The 16,291-nt window shown below is 47.2% G+C and overlaps 1 protein-coding gene across 1 annotated transcript; it reads left to right on the top strand.

The window, feature by feature from the left end:
- Positions 1 to 3,669: 3,669 nt before the first annotated feature.
- Positions 3,670 to 13,854, top strand: DNAJB13 (DnaJ heat shock protein family (Hsp40) member B13; the record flags this gene model as incomplete). Its single annotated transcript, XM_080642156.1, has 8 exons — positions 3,670 to 3,752; positions 6,631 to 6,734; positions 8,007 to 8,168; positions 9,392 to 9,549; positions 10,489 to 10,602; positions 11,928 to 12,041; positions 12,976 to 13,052; positions 13,701 to 13,854. Exons 1-8 carry the CDS (start codon positions 3,685 to 3,687, stop codon positions 13,852 to 13,854), a joined length of 951 nt encoding a protein of 316 aa, XP_080498282.1. The 5' UTR covers positions 3,670 to 3,684.
- Between the last annotated feature and the right edge of the window lie 2,437 nt (positions 13,855 to 16,291).

Genomic DNA, 16,291 nt, shown 5'->3' with positions numbered 1-16,291 from the left:
TGAGCGCAAGGGCAAGGCTGACGGGAAGCCAAGATTGTCTGCTGCGCCCTGAGACTCCACCCCATCCAAGCTGAGCACAGAGGCTATTGCAATTTGGCAAGTCTAATCCTATAAGGCTGTCTCCAGCACTGAACTTCTCCCAGCGTAGACACAGCTGATCCTTACAGCCAACTGGCCTGGAGGTCAATTCCTCCCAGTGATACCAACAACAATCAAGACTTAATTACAACAAGGCTGGACACACAGTCCACAAAGGGGTGCACCAAGAGTGTCTACCTCAGGTTAACTGGGGAGGCAGACCCACTGGGCCCTATAGGAAACCTAGCACACAAATCTACCCTACCAACTCAGGGAAGCAGTGAAAATGCGGCATCAAAGAAACAGATCACAAACAAAAGAAATGGAGGAAAACAAATGACTGGATATAGAATTCAAAACCACGGTTATAAGGCTTTTCAAGAATATCCTAGAAAAGGCCGATAAATATAACGAGACCCTCGAAGATATGAAAAAGGACCAACTAGAAATTAAACATACACTGACTGAAATAAAAAATATTATACAGAGACCCAAAAACAGACTAGAGGAACACAAGAATCAAGTCAAAGAATTGAAATACAAAGAAGCAAAAAACACTCAACCGAAAAAGCAAAAAGAAAAAAAAATCCAAAAAGTTGAAGATAGTGTAAGAAGCCTCTGGGACAACTTCAAGCGTACCAACATCAGAATTATGGGGGTGCCAGAAGAAGAGAGAGAGCAAGATACTGAAAACCTATTTGAAGAAATAATGACCGAAAACTTCCCCCACCTGGTGAAAGAAATAGACTTACAAGTCCAGGAAGCACACAGAACCCCAAACAAAAGGAACCCAAAGAGGACCACACCAAGACACATCATAATTAAAATGCCAAGAGCAAAAGACAAAGAGAGAATCTTAAAAGCAGCAAGAGAAAAACAGTTAATTACCTACAAGGGAGCACCCATACGATTGTCAGCTGATTTCTCAACAGAAACTATGCAGGCCAGACAGGAGTGGCAAGAAATTTTTAATGTGATGAATAGCAAGAACCTACAACCAAGATTACTCTACCCAGCAAAGCTATCATTCAGAATTGAAGGGCAGATAAAGAGCTTCACAGATAAGAAAAAGCTAAAGGAGTTCATCACCACCAAACCAGTATTATATGAAATGCTGAAAGGTATTCTTAAAGAAGAGGAAGAAGAAAAAAGTAAAGATAAAAATTATGAACAACAAATACATATCTATCAACAAGTGAACCTAAAAATCAAGTGAATTAAAAATCTGAGGAACAGAATAATCTGGTGAATATAATAGAATCAGGGGCATAGAAAGGGGGTGGACTGATAATTCTCAGGGGGAAAGGGGTATGGGGGGTTCAGGAAGAGACTGGACAAAAATCATACACCTATGGATGAGGACAGTGGCGAGGAGGTAAGGGCAGAAGGTGGGGTGGGAACCGGGTGGAGGGGAGCTATGGGGGGGAAAAGGAGAAACATTTGTAATAATCTGAATAAAGATTTATTAAAAAAAAAAAAAAAAAAGAAGAAGAAGAAGAAGAAGAAGAAGCCAGGATGAGCCCTAGCTGGTCTGGCTCAGTTGGTTCGGACATTGCCCTGATACACCAGGTTCAATCCCTGGTCAGGGTACATACTAGAATCAACAAATAAATGCATAAATAAGTGGAACAACAAATGGATTTTCCTGCCTCCCCCCCTTCTCTCCTTCAAAAAAGAAAAGTTGCCCTAACTGGTTTGGCTCAGTGGAGAGAGCGTCGGCCTGCGGACTGAAGGGTCCCAGGTTAGATTCCGGTCAAGGGCATGTACCTGGGTTGCGGGCACATCCCCAGTGAGAGGTGTGCAGGAGGCAGCTGATCGATGTTTCTCTCTCATCGATGTTTCTAACTCTCTATCCCTCTCCCTTCCTCTCTGTAAAAATCAATAAAATATATTTTAAAAAAAAAAGAAAGAAAGAAAAGAAAACAGGATTATGGCTTGAGTTCATCACATGGCAAGTGTGTCTGAGTCCCCATTCTTGGACACACCCTTCTCCATTGCTATCACATTCATAGCCCCCTTTCATTTTTTTTTCTTTTTTTTTACCGCCCCCCCCCATAGCCCCCTTTCCATAGCGGGTTATGAAAAGTAACCAGAGTGGATATCCTGGTTGTGATGGGTGCAGTGACCCTTGAGAGCTGCTGTGAAATCCACACCAAGCCTTGTGCACTGTGAATGGACGGATCCCCAGTTTGTAACAGGCAAAGCTTGCTTTTCCTTTTGGATTGAGTAGTGCATTCTGGGTAAGGAAGGGCAGCCAACACCAGCCTCAACACTGCAGGCCCAGTGAAGCTCTGTGCTAGACCTTGTTTCTTGGTTTTCAGATGCCCCCTTGTGACTTATTGTGAGAAGTGCCTCTGTTTCTCAAGCTGACCTGACTGACAGTGGCATCAGCTATGGAGCAAGGACTGTACCAAGCACAGTCTTCACAATAGCCTTGCAAAGTGAAGGTTTATTTTAAACAAGTCTGTGGATGTATTTTATATTTTTTTCTAATTTACTTTTTATTTTGAAATAATTTCAAACTTACAAATAAGTTGCAAGAGTAGTACAAAGAACTCCAATGTATCCCCACCCAGATCTCCCAGTATTGAACTTTTTATTGTTTACTTTATCACTCTCCCCTCCCCCCGTCCTTTCTCTTTCTGGCTTGTGGGTGGTGCACTGCAGCCCTCAAGGAGATGGAGCAGAACTTCCCACTCTTTAGGGGTGGGCCTCAAAATGATTTCCCACCAAAATGTACAATCCAGAAAGCAGGAAACAAAGTGCCTTTACAGTGGAAAAACCTGGCAAACACTACCTCAGCGGGTGAGCGAGGTCAGCACCACCAGTGATAGGTCCCATTGGTAGTATATACCTTTGATCTGATGTGATGAGAATCGCACTCTGGTCTTCCTTCCAAAACCCACAAACCCCAGTCTAATCATAAAAAAACAAGCAAACAAAAAACATCAAACAAATCCTAATTGAGAGACATTCCGAAATAACCAGTACTTCTTAAATTGTCAAAGCCATTAAAAACAAAGAAAGTTTGAGAAACAGTTGTAGTCAAGAGGACCCTAAGGAGACATGACAACTAAATGTAATGCGGGATCCTAGATGGGACCTTGGAACAGCAAAAAGACATTAAGTTAAAAACTAGGAAATCTGAATAAAGAATGAACTTCTGATATAAATGACGTGTCAATATTGGTTATTATTTGTGAGAAATGTACAAAGAACTTGTAAGATGTTAATAATGGGGGGAACTGTGGTGTATTTGAGAACTCTACTATCTTCACAGCTTGTCTGAAAATCTAAAACTTTTCTTATTTTAAAAAACAACAAAATGCATTTGTTATGAAAATTTTTAAATTAAAACTGATCGCTACTCTCTTAACTCTCAGGTTTCTGAGTTGAGTGATCGTTATCAGGGTCACAGAATCAGCCCCAGTTCTCACAGTCCTTTCATTCACTCTTCTGTAAGACCGAGCTGAGAAGGTGGTTTGCTTAGGCAGGAAGGACTATAACTCCCAGAGTGCCCTTGTGCTGTTGCCAGGAGCAACCAAGGAATGCAGACTAACAGCCCTGCTGCAGTCAGGGCTATCCAGGACTGCCAGCCAGCCAGCCATGGGCCAGGATTATTACGCTATACTCCACATCACTCGCAATGCAGAGGATGCCCAGATCAAGAAGGCGTAAGTTGGGACAGGAGCTGGGTTATGTGCTGGGGCCGGCCCCATCTGCTCTTTCAAATTGATCTTTCCTGCACAGCTTTGGGCAAGCAAAGTAAACCTTGTTTCTTCTCTTGCTCCTTGCACACTTCTAGCCTGGCTTTGGGTTGTGTCAGGGTTCCCAGTCCATCATCCTTTACCCTCCCCGCCCTATCTCCCCCTCTTAGGTGCCCTGGTTTTCCTAACAATGAAATGGGGACAAAGGAGACATTTGAATGTTATTCTGCATATTATGGAGAACTAAAGGATTGAGAGCAGAAGAGTGACCTGGCCAGAAGGATGTGTTACAAGTTTTATTTTGGCCATCACATGGGGTCTTAGTGTTGAATAAACTGCATCAAGTTTAGGGGCATTATGGTCTATTTCTAAGAAAGTCTAGGACAGGAGTTAGCACATTTTTCTGAAAAAAAAAAAAAAACACAAAACAAAACAAAAACACACACACAAAAAAACCCTCTTTTGGACCAATATTTATTGAGCAACTACTTAATGGGTTAGGAGATACAAGCATGACTCAGAGATGCAGCTTAATTTTGTTGGTGAATACAGATGTTGAATAAGTCATAAGTGTTATGAATGATAAAAAAGGAGAAGTGCAGGGTGCTGAGGAAGCTTATACTGGAAGGAGAGAGACCCCTTCAGAGGATGTAATGATAATCAAGGCAAAAGCTGAAGCTTGAAGTAGGGCAGTGGGCTGTCGAGAGGGGAGAGAATGGACTTGACAATTAATTGGATAATTGGGGGGTAAAAAAAGGGAGGAATCTAGGATAATTCAATCAATCAAGGTTGGATAGTGGTACTAGCTACATTTATTGAATTGTACAGATGTTGTTCTGAGAACCTTCCACCATTATTTCACTTAATCCTCACTACAACCCTGAGAGGGAGGTGCCATTATTATCCCAAGGTCACATGCCTAGGAAACAGCAGAGCCAGTACTCAAACACCATGCCTGCTATAGTTACCTACTGTGGGTCAGGTCCTCTAGGCATCTAAGTGATGTAAGGGGAGAGAGTCTACAGTATGGCTGGAGAAACAAGACACACACTCATGAAACAATTAAAGAACAATTCAGGACAGTGTGTCATGTCACCCACTGTTCAGAGCAGCTCATTGGCCTGTAGGGCCCGTTTAGGGAAGTATCATGAGGAGGGCGTCCAGAACGATGAGTCCAACTTAAGCATTGGAAAGATTTAGGTCTGAGTTCAGGTTCTACCTGCTAGCTGTGTGACATGGGCAAATTACTTAACCTCTCTGAGCCTCAGTTCTCCCATCTCTCCCTAAGAAGGGGAGGAGGGTTATCATGGTATTGAAATGGGATTATATGAGATAATGAACATGAATATGCTAGCAATCATTTGCATCTGAAACCATGTCATATAGTGATTAAAAGAACTGCATATGGCCCTAGCCGGCTTGGCTCAGTGGATAGAGTGTAGGCCTGCTGACTGAAGGGTCCTGGGTTCGATTCCAGCCAAGGGCATGTGCCTGGGTTGCGGGCTCGATCCCCAGTGGGGGGTATGTAGGAGGCAGCCAATAGATGATTCTGTGTCATCATTGTTTCTATCTCTCTCTCCTTCTCCCTTCCTCTCTGAAATCAATAAAGAAATATATTTTAAAAAAATAAAAGAACTGTATATGTTTCAAACAACAGTTCTTAACACTTCTCCCCTGCAACAACTCTTAAGGGATGAGTCACATGTGTAACACACTCTCCCACAGGAGCACCTCGATTTTGCCACCACCCCCCAATTTAAACTTATATAACAATGATTCATAATCAATCACCAATTAACCTTTTCAGTATCACTCATTCATTGTAGGTTGCCGCAGTTGTACTGACTCCACCCCGTCTCCCACTCAGGAAAGTAGGTGAATGAGAGTAGGTGATACTACTGCAGAGATCGTTTTAAAACCACTCAAGTTTATATGAAAAACTGAACTCTTCTCAAATCTCTTTACTTTTACTCACTGAAAGAATTTACTTGGAAATCTCCTCATAACTGACTGCAACCTCTATAACTGAGAAGGGCTAGTTTAGAAGTCTCAGGAGGTTGTGACAATTATCTTTAAGTCTCTCAAGGTAGATAGAGCAGATTCTCTGCAAGGCCTCCAAGGGCTGAGCCAGGACCCTCATGGATGAAGAGGTAGGGTCCCAGGACAGCAAACCCAGCTCAGTCAGTTATAATTTGGAGCAGCCTCAGATTATAGGCAACAGTAACTGGAGACAGTGAAAGCACCTGACATGCGTGGAGTGCCTCTCTGAACCAGGCCCTTGACACTTTATTTTATCTAATCTTCCCAAGAGGCCTGTGTGTCAGTTCAGACAAGACGGAATTAGATGTGTAAAAAAATGAATTGGGGAAACACTTGGGGTGGCGGGGGAGCAGGACTGTGTAGGTTTGACACCTGTGGAAGGGGAGAGGGAAGGAAGGTTTGGGGAAGGAAGGCTGCAGCCTGGTCTGCAGAAAATCTCAGCCAGGCTGATGAGGAGGCCTCAAGCAGCAGTGATTGTGTGATGAGGAGCCCTGTGTCCTTCAGAGTTGAGCCAGCACTAATATCCCCAGCATCTTGATTCACTGGCTGGGAGCAGCTGGGGTTGGGTAGGGGTATAGGATCAGCACAAAGACCCAGGGTAAGGCCAGCCGCTGGGACTGTCAGTCAGCTCTGCTCCCTACACTGGGTTCTCTTCAAGGGGGTCTGAACAGTGTGCTTCCCTGGCCACCACAGCCCTGATTTATAGCGGGGCACACCAGAGCGCTAAGAGGTCACTAGGTAATAGAAAGCAGAGCTAGCTCTGAGCCAGGTCTGCTATGACTTGTTCTAACCCTCCCTCCTCTAGGTACCGGAAACTTGCCCTTAAGAACCACCCATTGAAGTCCGTTGAGCCAGCCTCAGCGGAGATATTCAAGCAAATAGCAGAGGCCTACGATGTGCTGAGCGACCGTGAGTGACTGGGGCTGAGCCTGGAGGAGTGACTCCAGGACCTCTCCTCTGCCCCACCTCTCCATTAAGATCATTCCTTAAGTTTCTGAATGTTGGGCTTTCTGAGGAGCCTCAGCATACAGTAAGCAAAATCTAAATAAGCTAAGAAAGAAAAGAATGAAGAATTGCCTTTCTCAGTAGACACAAGCTAAGGTGGAGGATGTGGGCTGGAGAACCCTCAGATCAAGTTGATGTGTTCACCTGGTCTCATCAGAGCAAGAGGTGGGGCAGGACTCCCCACATCCCCCACACCCCACTATCCCTTACAGGGATGGAGAGAACTTGATGCTTGCTGCCAAGGGGAAAAGGCCAAGGCTGAGGCCTAGATTATCCTTCCAGAATTTACTAAGTAGCTAAATCTCCATTTCCCTGAGTACAGCATAAAAGGGCAGAGAGAGCCCAGCTGGCATGGCTCAGTGGTTGAGCATCAACCTATGAACCAGGAGGTCATGGTTCAATTCCCAGTCAGGACATATGTCTAAATTGTGGGCTCAATCCCCAGTAGGGGGTGTGCAGAAGGCAGCCAATCAGTGATTCTCTCTCATCATTGATGTTTCTATCTCTCTCTTCCTCTCCCTTCCTCTCTAAAATCAGAAGAAAAAAATTAAAAAAAAATTATATATATAGTAAGGGTAGAGAGAGGCCAGTAATTAGGACATTTTTCTCCTATGGAAACCAGAAGAGTGGAGGAAGTTATTTCCCACCCCTGCCTGGGGCATTGCCCACGTGGGTTTCCCAACGCACTTGTCCTGGAGACTATAATCAGGGATACTGTGCAGGAGAATGGGCAGATCACTAAGGTTTTTCCAGCCCAGAGTTTTCAGGACTTTAGACCCTAGGGTTTCAAAACTCTAGAATTTTTAGATTCTACAATGTCCAGGTTCTAGGATTATTTTTGCTTTACAGATGAGATAGCCGTTATGATGGATTAAACTAAATCCCAGAAGGCTAGCCTGACCCTTGGTCGCCCTGTTTCTACTCCAATCCCCACCCCTCCCCAGCATAACTCAGTCTTTCCCATCTCTTCTCTGGAGGGGGGCAAACCCAGATCCATCACAACGAAATTAAACCCCTAACTTCTATGTCTCCTTCCAAAGACTGCCAGACTGTAGACACTAGAAATATGGATGCTTTTGTCCTATGCTCTTCCCCATATCCTCCTTCTACTCAGCCTTCTAGCTCTCTTAGCCCCTCAAGACTCTGCCTCCTTCTCAAAGTGGCATATATCCACAGCTGTGAAGAGAAGCATCTATGACAAGTTTGGAGAAGAGGGTCTGAAGGGCGGGATTCCTCTGGAGTTTGGGTCCGAGACCCCATGGGCAACTGGTTATGTCTTCCATGGCAACGCTGAAAAGGTTTTCCATGAGTTCTTCGGAGGAAACAACCCCTTTAGTGGTAAGAAGTTCTACCTATCCCCTTGCCTTGGGCATAGCTGTAAAGATGCTTTTCTTTGAGTAGTTTTTTTTTTTAACTTTTACATATATATGTATCATGGTAAAGAAATAATTTATTGAATAAATTGCAGCCTTCCATTTCTTTCCCAGAAACAGCCACTAACAGTTAACATTCTATGTATTATTCCAGAGATTTTCTATGCATTTCTGAGCATAGTTTTGTTTTTACGTAAACCTTTTATTTATTAAGAAAGTGGGACCACATTGCTCACACAGTTTTTTTTCACTTGTCTTATTATACATTATATACAGATTTACTTTATTCATTTCTATGGCTGCATAAGATTTCATTGCACAGGTGTGTGTGTGTTAGTCAGATGACTCCATGGATGGATGGGTGAATGATCACAGGTCCCAGGTCTCACACAGACTGACAAAAGAGTTGATTTCTGAGGCTCAGAATCACCTTGCAAGGAGTTAACCTTCAAACCTGTCTTCCTGGCTCCAGTTGTGCAACTCAAGAGAGTAGATTTTCACTGCCTGGCTCCCCAGCCCTTTCTTCCTGGCCATACTGTAGCCTTTCTGCATTTCAAAAGTTCTACCTCTTTTATCTTATTTATTTATTGTCTAAAGTTTTACATATGTCTCCCTTTTCCCTGCTTGACCCCCCCCCCCAAATCTACCTCTTTTCCATGTTACTATGATGAGTGGACTATAGCCCATTGCCCCTTCAGCTCAGACACCCCTCCCACTGTGCATTGCCTTCACCTATCTGCTAAAGAAACCTGAGTTTATAATAAAATCCATGTAAGACTGGGAAAAGCAAGAAACTTGGACTCAGATGGCCTGTTTCAAACCCATGTGCTGCCACTTATGAGCTGTGTAATCCTGGGCAAATCTCTTCATCTCTCTGAAACCTCAGCTTCCTGACTATTAAGTGGCTATAATAGTCCATTGCTCACAGTTGTGGGGAAAGGAAGTCAGGAAAGAGTGGGGGTCCAAAGTGGGGGATGAAGCAATGGGGAGTGGCAAGGGATGATAATCATGGGATCTGCAATTGAGGACAGTTTCTTGGCCCAAGGCTGAATCTTCAAGATGGAAATCAGATGCTAGCTATTACCAGCACCCGATTTCCTTGGGCACTGAAGAGGAGGGGTAGGGGAAGTTCTATCAATCCAAGACTCTAGACACAATTCCTCTTACTCCTCTCCCCACCTCCTGCAGAGTTTTTTGATGCAGAAGGAAAAGAGGTGGATTTGAACTTTGGGGGGCTCCGGGGCCGAGGGGTCAAGAAACAGGACCTCCCAATACAAAGAGACCTCTACCTTTCCCTGGAGGACTTATTTTTTGGCTGCACCAAGAAAATCAAGATCTCCCGCAGGGTGAGTAATTGGCTTGTTCCTACAGGGAGACATCAACTGTCCCCTCCAACCCTAACAGTCACCCCTGACTCTAGACCTCAGGTATGGTCTCTGATGGAATGATGCAATCTTAGACTCGGAGACCTAGGATTGCAGAATACTAGAATCTGGAGTTTGGAAGGGACAGTTGAGGGTATTAGCCTGGTTCTTTTCTAGTGTAGGAATTCCTTCTGTAACATTTCTCACTGGGAGGGGATCTTTCCCTTCTCAGTTCAGCCACATCCCCATGGGCTCTGAAAGGGAGGAACTAAAACTATGACTTCTGCCCTCTGGATGTTGCCAGACCATACCCTCAGGATTTCATCTGGGGTATGACCCATGAGTAAGAAAGAGCAGTGTGGGAATTAAGGGTAGGCTGGGAGACAGTCCCTGAGGGGACTGGTTGAAGAAGACCCCCAATTCTATGGCCCAGCCCTGTGCTAGCACATGAACAAGGTCCCCTCAAAACTTTTCCCAGCAGAGTAGATGCCAACTGTGGTCATGCTTTCCACAGCTGGCACCCATTTGGGCATGTGATTGGGGAATGGATGGATGACATAATAGGGGAATGCTTCAGCTGATGTTCAGATATGTTGAGCTCTGTGTCATCCCCTAGGGTGCGAGAGAAGAATTAAGTACATGTTCATTGTTCATCTGTTAGTGGCCAGGGCCACATGTTTTCTAGGGCTGGAGTGGTTTGATCCACTCATGGTGACTGCTTGGCATCTCAGGTCCTGGCCCCATAACATGCCCACCATCCTGGAATCCTAAGTTCCTGTTCTGGTGGAATGGGGTGGGAGTGGCAATGGCTCAAGGCAGGTTCTCCCCATTGCTAGAGGACTGAGCTCCAGCACAGATCCTTCGGCATTTCTTTCACCTTGGGAAATCCTGAGCAATTCTCCCCTCACCATCCCACTGCAGGTGCTGAACGAGGATGGATATTCCTCCACCATCAAGGACAAGATCCTCACAATTGATGTGAAGCCTGGTTGGAGGCAAGGCACACGGATCACCTTTGAGAAGGAAGGTGACCAGGTGAGAGGGAAGGAAGCTGATTAAGGTCAGTTCCAGGATCAGTTACCTGGGCTCAGTGTGTGTGTGGGGGGTGTGCAGCGGGGAGAGGGGGCAATACTTTTTTCTGCCCCTGTGAACCCTGGTCTGGCAGGGAGAGCAGTCTGCAGAGTGGGTGAGATGATCCCTAGTGTCCCTTCCAAGGGACAGAGCCTCACAACACGTCTGTGAGTGGGCAGCTTAGGGCTTCTCTCCATTTTGCAGAGTGGGAAACTGGGGACCAGAGAGGGGAGGCCCTTGCCCAAGGCAAGAGCTGAAAAGAGAACCCAGTCCTAACTCTAGTGCTTGAATTTCTTCAGTGTTTCTCTGAGTAAAATCCAACTATAGGAACTACTCAGAAATCACTTATTAATAATTTTAAATACTTAAATAAAAATATAAAATTATTGTCCAAAGCAGCGGATGGTGTCTTCAGAGCTGAGAGAGATTAACTTCTCTGCTGGAACTTCTCGCTCCCTTTCTCACCTGTAATACATTTACTTCCAAAAAACCTCTTCTAGACCCAACTCTAATGTTCCCTCTGGGCAACCTTCCCACTTAGGTCAGCACCTCCCTGAGCTCCTGCCCTTGGGTTCCCTTCATCACTGTTGAACATGCTGAGGATTCACTATGTGTCTGTTTACCCCCTAGACTGGAGCTCTTGGGGGTAGGGGCAGGTCTGATTCCTCTGTCCCGGGGTGCAAAAGAGACCTCAGTAGAATTTTGGTGACTTGGTCAAGTTTGGCAGTACAGAGACTTTGTAGAACACCCAGCACAGTGTTCCACCCACCATCTACGGAAGCCTGTCTCCCTTCAGCTGAGTGCATCTATTTGGGCATGCTCAGGAGAGGAAAAAGAATTCACCAGGGAAATTTTATCAGAGGAGAGGCTCTGAAGTCAAACTGAGAGGGCCCATCAAGAATGGTCTAGTCCTAGCTGGTTTAGTTCAGTGGATAGAACATCAGCCGGGACTGAAGGGTCCCAGGTTCGATTCCGGTCAAGGGCATGTACCTCGGTTGAAGGTTCAATCCCCAGCTCTGGTCAGGGCATGTCCAGGAGGCAACTAAAATCAATGTGTCTTTCTCACATCAATGTTTCTCTCTCTCTGTCTCTCCCCCTCCCTTCCACTCTAAAAATCAATGGGAAAATATCCTCAGGTGAGGATTAACAAAAATAAAAATTAAAAAAAATTTAAAAGAACAATGGTCTAATTTCATTGTTTTGATGAAGACCTGGAGACCAGTAGAGGCAATAACTTGGCCAAGGTCACACGCCCATTAGTCCTGTCCTCCCTGGCCCCCTCTGCCCAGGGCCCCAACATCATCCCAGCAGACATCATCTTCATTGTGAAGGAGAAGCTACACCCTCGCTTCCGCAGGGAGAATGACAACCTCATTTTTGTGAACTCCATCCCCTTGGGCAAGGTGAGTGGCTAAAGTGGAAAATTAGGGGGTGGGTGGATCAGAGTGAGCTCCTCCTGCCCTATGGGAGGCCCCGAGGCAAGCAGGCCTTCAGAATGTGGGGAGTGCCACATGGAATCTTTATGGCCAGGTTCACTCCTGAGCATGAGTGTCCCCTCCACACCCTTACAACCCAAGCAAGAAACTGGGCACCAGCCTAGACTTTGCTTCTCCTTTCCACCCACCTGCAGTCAGTCACTAAGTCCTGTCAATTCCACCTCCAAGCCCCTCTCCCCTTGGTCCAGTTCTGTTCAAACCCACCATCTGGGTCTGAGCAGCAGGCTCTTTGGTGGCCTTCCTGCCTCCCTGCTCATCTCCTCCAGGCTCTTGCCCACAGCAGTCTTTCCTCACCTGACCATGCCACACTCCTGTCTAAACATCTTTGATGGCATTCGAGGCCCTCTACAATCTGGCCTCTGCTGATCTCATCCCCTGCCCTCTAGCCACCATGCCACTTAGAGCTCCTGCCCATTTGGTACATTTTCACACCTTCATTCTCTTGTTTATTCTGGCCTCTGCCTGGAATGCTATCTACCCACCGTGTCTAACTGGTAAGCTCCTCCTCACTCTTTAAAGCCCTCATCAACTGCTACCAGCACAGTGTAACCCTTTTGTTCGCTCCAAAATGGTTTGGGGGAGGGGGAGAGGGCTCTCCTTGGCTCCCATCGACCCCTCTACTTCCCTCTATCATAACACATATCAACATCAGTCTTGCCTATCAGACCGACCTCCTTGAGGGCAGGAAATTGTTTGGCTCACTCGTTTGTTCTTGGATATCCCTTTATCTCCTCGAGGCCCAGCTTGGGGCCTGGTACTAAAGAGGATTATAAAGTGCTTTCTAAACAGAATGGCCATGGGGAACTTCCCTACTTCTGCCTTTGGCCCTAATGTCCCCTAGGCTCTGACCTGCTGCACCGTGGAGGTGAAGACCCTAGATGATCGGCTACTCAACATCCCCATCAATGACATCATCCAGTGAGTCCATCTGCTTGGGCCTCCATAGGCAGAAGGGCTGGCTTGGGCCTTAGAGGGTAGTAGCATCAGACAGGTTGGCCTAGTACAGTTGTTGAGGTTGCACTAAGCACAAGGGGGCAAGAGAGGACTGAAATCCAGTCTCCACTCTGCCTCTCCGGGCCAACGGGGTGCCTTTTTGTAACTTTCACAAAGCCCATTTAGAGGCTAGGGGTCCACAGTGTTAGGCAATCCTTGTTGCCTTCATCTTCCATCCTTCAAAAGCTCTCATTAGAGTTCTGAGTTAATCCCAATGAGCCCTTTCCAAGCAGGGCCCTCTGCATGGGAAGCTTTGCTCAGCAGCCCAGCACTCCCCAACAAGACAGGGTCTATTCACTTTCCTTCCTTCCTTGCCTTGTTTTCCATCTCTAAAATGAGATTCCTGAAATACTCCCAGAGACTCAGTGTAAATGGGTTCTCAGGGAGCAAACTATCTGGAACAAGCCAGCCTTCTCTCCTCCCACCCAGTTCTGGCTGAAGAAAGCTACTGCCCATGGTGGAAGCTGTAGCGACTGTCCCATGCCTGAGGTGATGTGAGCAGCGGGGGTATGGGCTCTGTCCAGATGCTGCTCTGGGGTGCCCTCTCAACTCTCTTCTTTCATCTTCTCTCAGTCCTAAGTACTGCAAGAAGGTGCCAGGTGAGGGGATGCCATTGCCTGAGGACCCCACCAAGAAGGGGGACCTCTTCATCTTCTTCGAAATCCAGTTCCCCACCCGCCTCACACCTCAGAAGAAGCAGATGCTGCGCCAGGCATTGCTGACGTAACTGGTGGGCTGGGGGCTGCAACAGGGGTCAGCGGAGGCTTGTGGGGAGGGGGCTTACCCCACTTCTACTTCCCACAGCCTCGGAGTGCTCAGGGAAGCCAGCCCACTGCACAGGTGTGACATGAGGATGGGCTGACAAATAAAAATTTATTTGCTATCTTCTACTACACCCAGGAGAGTGTGTTGGAGGGAGAGAAGCTTCCTATAGCCCCTCTTGGGTCCCTGCCCTGACTTTGTGGGTGTGGCTGGGTCCCTGAGGGTTCAGAGCCTTAATGCTCCCACCTTGAGAGCCTGGGGCAGTGCTGTGTAGCCTGGACACCTGGTCTTTAAAAAGGGCTCAAGTGTCTAGTGTGATAAGGTCACTTTGTACTCGGGAAAACTGAAGTACAAGAAAACACTTGTCTCAGGGCTCAGTGGCACAGCTGTCATCAGAACCTCGAAGGCCACTTCCCACAGACTCACCCTGCTTAGAGAGGCAGCATAAAGGACACAAGTGCTGGAAATTACTGTTTCCTATCCTGCCGGCCTCAACTCCCTGGCCTGAGCAGTGAGTGGGTCCTGGGCTGCCTCTAGGCATGGTGGCCTTGGAGACCTGGGTTCTGTTCCCAGCCCAGCCACTGACTCTTCCTCAAGCTATTTGTGAGGACCAAGTCATTGTGTGAAAGTGCTTGGTGAACTTGATTTCAGGACCAGCACTGCTGTCCAAGTGGCCTGCAGGAGTGCCAGCCTCCAGATCCAGCTGAGCCTGTGCAGACCACACCTGCCTCCCCATCTGCTTTTCATCAGTCAATGACAGTGAGGTGGGCACCTCTTCTGTGCCAAGACTAGGTTTGGGCTAGGATAGGTCTAATTTTATGACAAAGTGGCCACTTTTGTGAAGACTTCAGAGGTGCCAGAAAGAGCTCCCACATTGGATTCCACCATTCAAAGCATCATTATTAGCTTAAGGCTCTTCCTTCAATGGGACTCAGTAGCACTAGTCAGCCATTTTTAACCTACCAGGAAACGGCAGCAGCAGCCCAAGGTGTAGGATCTGGGCCCGGGGTCTAAGGAGCATCTCTGCATAATCATGGCTTTGGAGTCACATACCTCAGATGTGCTGCTTACCAGCTGTGCCCTTAGGTAAATCCCTTCCCTTCTCGGAAATCTCAGATTCAGACTACAACCCCTATCTTGCAGTCCTTGTGCAAACCAGATGAACGAAGCCAACTATGTCCTCTGAGGAACAACCTGGGGGATTGAGTGGTGGTAGCAGCCCTGTTCTGAGAACAGTGACTAGAGAAGGACATGTGGGCCTACACTGGGATATCCCAGCACTCCAGGTCTCTGCCAGGCCAGCTGGAAAGCCTGCTAACCTCTTCCCCAGGGTGAGACCTTGTGAGCTTAGCAAAGCAGGGCTCACCACACACCCATTTTATAGGCATTAAGGACTAAGAACCAGTTAGAGGCCTACTGGTGGTACCCTGTCCAGTGGCTCCTACCACCTTTCCCAGCTCATTGCCCCTGGATCATACCCAGAACCATGGTGAAACCTGGTGCACTCCTATCCATGTCTGGGACACAAGCCTGCCGAAACGAACCAGCTGACATGCCAAGGTGACAAACTGCCCCTCTGGTGCAAAACAGTGACAAGGCCAAAGACATAGGGCCAGGGGCCTCCATTTACACTGCCTGCCTGTAGCCCAGTAGAGAACAACCTGGTCGCATTTGCCGGGCTTCACTCTGAATCAACTTGTGGCACCCCGCTATGTCCCTCTTGGGGCCTGAGACCTTGGCTTAATTTGTCAGAAGCTGGGCCCTTTTTCCTTCTCCAGGAACCTGTTTAATATCCTGAACCGCTTGCCCAGGTGCTGAAAGCCTAGCCTCCAGCTCTGACCAATGGAGGAGCAGTAGCATCAGTTGTTTTAGGCTGCGAGGAGGGTCATGTTCTCTCAACCTGGCTCCACAGCTACCCAACAGGATTCCTGCAGGACCCCAGCAAGGGTCTCTGTGGGAGAGTCCATGGGAGAGGGAGGAGTCCAAGATCGGTCCTGTGTCCTTCCCTGCATGACCTCTCAGCCCTCAGACATCTATGAGGGGCCTGGTGGGCTTAATTCTAAGGGCTCAGTCCTGCGTGATATTTGAGATTTTAGGACCTCACAGTCCCTGCCCACCTGCTTTCCTGCCTGAAGACAGGTGGTCGGAAGAGGGATAGAGATGTGTCAATCCCAATGCAGTCTAAGCCTTGGCTTGCCACTGCTTCCTTGGGATCTCTAGCCCAGGGAGAGGGTGAGACTTCAAGTGTGAAGTACCCTCAGGCTGAGGCCAGATGTCTGTCCTGCAGCCTGCACTCCCAGTCCAGCAATACTGTCTCCCAAGGATGGGAATCTGGAGGATGGGAGGCAGCCCAACTTGCCCTCACTAGGTCTGGGACTTTGGGGAGGTCGGTTTCCCATTTA

The sequence above is a fragment of the Plecotus auritus genome (genome assembly GCF_963455305.1).
Source record: "Plecotus auritus genome assembly, chromosome: 9".
Classification (NCBI taxonomy): Eukaryota; Metazoa; Chordata; class Mammalia; order Chiroptera; family Vespertilionidae; genus Plecotus; species Plecotus auritus.
This window is presented reverse-complemented; position numbering and strand designations above follow the sequence as displayed.